The sequence below is a fragment of the Sinocyclocheilus rhinocerous genome, unplaced genomic scaffold, assembly GCF_001515625.1.
Source record: "Sinocyclocheilus rhinocerous isolate Xijiao unplaced genomic scaffold, SAMN03320098_v1.1 scaffold818, whole genome shotgun sequence".
Taxonomy (NCBI): domain Eukaryota; kingdom Metazoa; phylum Chordata; class Actinopteri; order Cypriniformes; family Cyprinidae; genus Sinocyclocheilus; species Sinocyclocheilus rhinocerous.
The window spans coordinates 1,927,398-1,934,188 of NW_015664989.1; the positions used below are offsets into that span (position 1 = coordinate 1,927,398).

General features: G+C 35.1%; 1 protein-coding gene across 1 annotated transcript in view; it reads right to left on the reverse strand.

Annotated features, from left to right (window-relative positions):
- Window positions 1-5,792: 5,792 nt before the first annotated feature.
- The window catches only part of LOC107730564 (growth factor receptor-bound protein 14-like), a 25,610-nt gene continuing 24,611 nt past the window's right edge, over window positions 5,793-6,791 (reverse strand). The window contains exon 13 of the mRNA XM_016541420.1: window positions 5,793-6,287. Within this exon, the coding sequence (XP_016396906.1) occupies window positions 6,141-6,287 (147 nt within the window). The 3' untranslated portion in view covers window positions 5,793-6,140. The remainder of the gene's footprint in view (window positions 6,288-6,791) is intronic.

Here is a 6,791-nt window from a genome sequence, read left to right on the forward strand (position 1 = left end):
TCACTACAGAGCTGCAGATTCTCACATGCCACCCAACGGGTCACTCAGCAGCTGGCAGCCAGAGAGACATGCTAATTGTACAGTGTGCACTACAGATGCTGCCAAAGGCAAGGTCTCTGACAACCGATTTCTCAATCTTTCAATTTCAAACTACTGTATCAGAATGATTGTGTTATTGTTATTGTGTTATTGGCACAAATGATTGCAAAAGTATCAATATGCACACACACAAACAATGACATAAATGAAAAAAAGCACAGGCTATTTACACCAAGTGAAGGTAGATGATCTTTTTTGTAAACAGTGATGAATACAGTTTGGACAAAGTATATTGTAAATAGCAACAAATAACATTTAGTTTACTCTAAGAGGAAACATTGATGGTTTTTGATGGTAACATGCTGTTCTTGTACTAAGAGTAAATTGTCTGACCAGAAGTGTGTGCTAAAAATAGCCTTTGCTATCAAGTTTGGCTATTTGTACTTGGTGTTAAAAAAATAAAAAATAAAATTAATAAAATAATAAAATAAAACCGCATGTGGTGTTATTAAATCATAAATAAAATACATCAAATGAAATAAAACTGCACTTGGTGTTATTAAATTACAAATTAAATAAATTAAAATAAACTAAATAGAAATAAAAATAGAAATAGAAGAGAAGAAAAAAATATGCAAGTTGACAGTAGGGTTTCAGGAATTATCATAAAAATGAGAATATGCATTATGCAGTACTATTTACAATAAAATGCAATCTATATTTATCTCATCAAATAATATTTTATATTACGTATTACTCATTAACTTTTATTATGTATTATTTATTACAAACAATTGTATAGTATTAGAAAAAAATTATCCTTCTCTCCTTTTTCTTCTTTTATCATGAATTCAGACAATATTACCAATCAAACACAATTAACAGACCATAGTAGGCTACTGTTTGTATGTTGTCCTCAACTGATGTATCTGCTAAATAAAGTGTGTTTAAAAACGAAATCTCACCTTCTACAAGTAGAACAGCACTTTCGGAATACAATCCACAAGATAATCCATCCAATTTACAAGTGATTAGTCAGATTGTGTTTTGTTGCTAAAAACTCAAACCTGAAGAGCGAAGAACCGGTTTAACAATCATTTACTGCCATCTTGCGGAGAGAGGAATGTAACGCAGCCTCACAGTGTCCTGTCTGGCCAGTTTTTGAAAGATATGTAGTTTCTTTCACTGTTCTGTTTATTTGTTAATCAGAGCTGGGTAGTAACTGATTACATGTAATATGGATTACATAATCCGATCCCAAAAATTAAAGGGATACTCCACCCCAAAATGAAAATTTTGTCATTAATCACTTACCCCCATGTCGTTCCGTTCGTCTTCGGAACACAATTTAAGATATTTTGGGTGAAAACCGGGAGGCTTGTGACTGTCCGATTGACTGCCAAGTAAATTACGCTGTCAAGGTCCAGAAAAGTATGAAAGACATCGTCAGAATAGTCCATCTGCCATCAGTGGTTCAACCGTAACGTTATGAAGCGACGAGAATACTTTTTGTACACAAAGAAAAAAAAAACGACTTTATTCAACAATTCGTCTCCTCTGTGTCTCTCCGCATCACCGTAGCGCCATTTTGGAGAATATCCGCTGAACGCAAGCAGCATACGCTATTCTGATGCGCTGTTTTCGTTCAAATCAAAGCGTAAATGTACAAAAAGTATTCTCATAATTTGTAATTCGATTTAATTACATTTTAAAATACTCGTAATCAGACTACAGTTACTTTTTTTATGGATTACATGATTACATATTATTTACACAATAGTTATAAATTATTCATAATTCCCTAATTCCTCTTTTTCAGCTTTTAAATGTTTTAGAACAGTTTTTAATTGACATTTATGCAGTTTCCCAGCTAACAAAAATATGTAGAACGTTTTGCTAACATTCCCTTAAGTTATAAAAACTTTATTTCTTAATGTTCTCTGAATGTTCCAAAAAAAATTTGTTTATATGAACATTCCAATGTAACATTTTGCAAACATTATGGAAATGTTACTTTTGAATGTTCTCCAAGAAATGTTTAACATCCGATTTAAAAGTTCCATGCATGAATAATGTATTAACAACGTTTTTGTGAACTAACAAACATTCTCTTAACATTACTGGAAGAACATTTATTCATAACAATGAACCAATCAAACGCGTGGCTTACTTTCTGTAAAATAAAAGATGTTGGGTGTTTTTTTTCTCAACACCATTGCAGAAGTTCTGCCCTAAACCTTCTGTCCAGTTGGTCCTGAACTGACTCAGTGGTGTTTAAGTCTGGACACTGAGCTGGCCGTCCAACATTGGAAGTAAAGGTTGTCCTGGCATAGCCCGGAGGTTTGATTTGTGATCTTTTCTTGCTGTAGGATGAACCTCTGACCCACTAGGTGAGTACCAGAGGGTGCAACATTGTGTTGTGCTAGGGTTTTTGCTTCAGGGAGCCACTCACTTTGAGCAAATCGCAGACTCTGGATCCAGCAAAGATCCCCGGAGCATCATGTTTGACTATTGGTGTCGCACAATAAGAAACATCCTTTCACCTACTCAACACCGTGCAAAAAACCCTGTGCAATGAAGTTGAATGGGTTCATGGAAGAACATTTATTCATAACAATGAACCAATCAAACGCATGGCTTACTTTCTGTAAAATAAAAGTTGTTGGGTGTTTTTTTTCTCAACACCATTGCAGAAGTTCCCTCAACTGTGCTGCTTTGCCCTAAACCTTCTGTCCAGTTGGTCCTGAACTGACTCAGTGGTGTTTAAGTCTGGACACTGAGCTGGCCGTCCAACATTGGAAGTAAAGGTTGTCCTGGCATAGCCCGGAGGTTTGATTTGTGATCTTTTCTTGCTGTAGGATGAACCTCTGACCCACTAGGTGAGTACCAGAGGGTGCAACATTGTGTTGTGCTAGGGTTTTTGCTTCAGGGAGCCACTCACTTTGAGCAAATCGCAGACTCTGGATCCAGCAAAGATCCCCGGAGCATCATGTTTGACTATTGGTGTCGCACAATAAGAAACATCCTTTCACCTACTCAACACCGTGCAAAAAACCCTGTGCAATGAAGTTGAATGGGTTCATAAGGCCTTCTTCCAATAATGAATAGTCCATAATTCAGAAATTGCAGGTCTGAAACTTTTGACCTATTGATACAAAGTCAAAGTTTGTGCAATAAAAGCATGATTATTTTGTAGGGCAAGTCTACAAGTCTATAGGGGCTTTTTGAGTCCTACAGATGACTATATCATATTTGACAGCCTATGGTTGTGTAGAAAACAATGGAAAAATACTGTAACACTCTAGTTTAGGGACCAATTCTCACTATTAACTATTGCTTATTAGCATGCATATTACTAGGATATTGGCTGTGTATTAGTGCTTATAAAGCACATATTTAAGCCTTATTCTGCATGACCATATTTTAGATCCCTTAATCTGAACCTATACCTAAACTTATCAACTACCTTCCTAATTATTAATAAGCTGCAAATTAGGAGTTTATGGAGGCAAAACTAATAGGCCTAAGCAAAATAAGACCTAAGATCATTTTGGATGGAACAAGGTTTTTCAAGTTTATTTGCTGTCAGTGTCATGAAACATACAGGAAATAAAAGTACAAAAATCTGTTTCATATTCATTATGAAAAACAACAACAAGAGTTTCAGTGCTGCACTGAATATAACAAGGAAGCAACATTGAACGGTGCATCTACTGTAAATGAACAGGTTCACGGTCACTGAGGAGAAGACATTTGATCAGATATGATCTGATTGACATATTCTGGAAATATGACTGGTAGTATAACTTCAATGCTGTTTCAATGATTCATCCAAAAACATGTCCAGGCCAAATTTCACCTTAAAAATAAACAAAAAGAAATAGAGAAAAAATTATATATCAAAAGAAAATTAAATTTTAGGATAATTTCCATAACAAAACTTTACAATTTAATCATTTAAATGATTTTCTGCATTGCAGTAATGAGAAGTCTAGGGGAAAATGTGCTTTTTTGTGTCTTATGACCCAGTTCTTGAGGTTTTGCGAGATTGCACTGTACAGAAAGCATGAATTGAGAAGATACACATACTCCAGCATTCACACAGCTGTGGAAAAAAAAGATGTAGATTAATATGACAGCAGTAACAGAACTAAATATTAAAATAATAACAACAACAGTAATAAAACTAACAGTCAGAGAAAAAGAAATCTTATCATATACTGGATCAGAAATCAAGTTACCAGTGTTCAAACTACAGTGCAATTATGACCTTGGCCATCAGAAAGTTTTTTTTAATGATTATTTTATTTTAATACACAGCTGTAAAACAATTTATAATATTGTGTTCATTTTACAAGTCATTCTACAAGAAACATACACAGAAAATATCAGAGAGAACGCAGAAAACACACCAATTGTTCGTTTCTACGACAGAAATCGCAGCCCATGACAGTGATTTGGACAGTTTATTTGTTTGTCTCATCGAGTCATTTATTCAAGAAATGCTTGAGTCTATAGCTTGGTTATTGTACAATTATACTGGCTGTTCAAAACAGATCATTGGTTATTAGTTTTTACATGAGCTCTGCCGGATTCGTGTCATCAGGTTTCATTTCATAAAAAATGAAAGTCGTGTGTCTCCTGGAAAAGCCATCACTTTTGATCGTTTTACTATTACAAATGTTCCAAATCAGGCGCATGACACTCTTTACCTGAATTCTGCCGTGTGTCTATAAAAATCTATTTCAAATGTACAACAATTGTTTGATCTGTCATCCGTGGTGACGTGGTTTCTCTCACCCATGCATGCAGTTCTCGACTGTAAACAGTGTTGGCTGTCATTGGCAGAAAGTAATACATTCCACGGCGTGATACAGCAGAGGATAATGTCAAGTGTTCATGTTATGTGCGTTGGTGACGGATCGTCATCTACGGCATGCACGGATACAGATTCTCTTCAGCAAACAGGACGTTTCTCGCAGCAAACACGTCGTTTATAAAATACCTCAATTTTTCTGACGCATGATTAAAAGAATAAAAAGGAGCCCCTGGAAAACAGCAAGAGTTTGAGCTTATTAAGTGTTCAGATTATGGCTATACCATACCATTTGCAGCCGACACGGGACAACTTTTGCTTGTCAGACTGTGCAATAAAGTTCAACTTTAGGTCAGACTGTACATCTTATAATATATCTTAGCTTAAACTTGAGTCATCATGACTAACAGCATTAACGGGATGTTTTATTTAATTGATAACAGTAGCTCTAATGTTGCCCAAATAGATGCTAACAAATATTTTTGTTTTATAAAAATGTATGGACTGGGACCCAACGTTTTATTAATTAATAATTCAAATCTGATTCCAGTTTGGTGCAGTTACTGTTATTTATTTGGCCATAAAGTAAGATGAAATTATGATAGCTTGTAATGTAAATCAAAGTTTTATTAATATTTTTTGTAATGCATTTTCTTTATTTAATTAGTTAATTTAAATAATAATTGTAAGATTTTTATTTAATAACAATTAAATATTACATAAAATGGCATAATAATAATGATGATAATAATAATAATTGCATAATTGCATCTGTTGGGGGGGGAATATAAGAGAAAAAGATGGCAAAAAAATAGTGTAATATTTTTATTTAATGCAAACTAAATTTTTATACTAAAATAAAAATTTAATAATAATAATAAGAATTATTATTATTGTATTATTATTTAATATAAATAAGTATTTAATATACCCAAGATTAGACTGCGAATTGACAGTAAAAATCGTAGCATGTGCACCCGGCTTTACTTTGTTCACACCATAGAGACCCAAGACGGTCTGCCGTTAAACATCAGCTTTGATTGATAGCTTAATAAGGTGGTCTCATCCACACTGAGAGTGTTTGTATCAGGATATAGTACATTATACATTCCCATCTACAGCGCCGCACCACAGACGATCATCCCTCGCTGAAGTCCAGTCTCTTTAGCGATGCTCGTCCATATCAAAGTCTTAGAGTTCAGACCCTAATGCTCATCAGGGAGTGGACAGTGAAACGGCTTCCTGTCCAAGGCACAAGCGGATGTCCAGAACGTCCCGCAGCGGATCAGAGGGTGATGCGGGCACAGTGATGTTTAAGCTTGCAGGGCAGAATGCCTCTGTTCAGCTGGTAAAACTCAACTAGCTGCAGCAGGTCAGTGAAACGCGTGTGTCCGTCGTCCAGACTGTAGAATAGCTCACCGTTCTCTTCAACCTGACAGTCACACACGCACACAGGAAGAGTGTTACAGCTCAGATCAACATCACAACAAATACATTTACTGCCACTTTCCATGAACAGGGTACACTTTTTAAAGCATCATAACCACAAATTATACTTTAGACTAAGACTTGTCAGATAAACTATAATCTAACACCAAACTAACTTAGCATGGAAACAAGGTTGTTCAGTAAAACTTTAGTTTAAGGTCCAATTCTCACTATTAACTAGTTGCTTATTAGAATGCATATTACTAGCATATTGGTTGTTTATTAGAACTTATAAAAGCACACATTCTGCATGACCATATTCTACATCCCTTAATCCTGCCCAATACCTAAACCTAACAACTACCTTACTAACGATTAATAAGCAGCAAATTAGGGGTTTATTAAGGCAAAAGTTGTAGTAAATAGTTAGTTAATAGTGAGAATTGGACCTTAAACTAAAGTGTGACCGGTCATTTTAAACACAGCAAATATCTTCCCCTCAAATCTG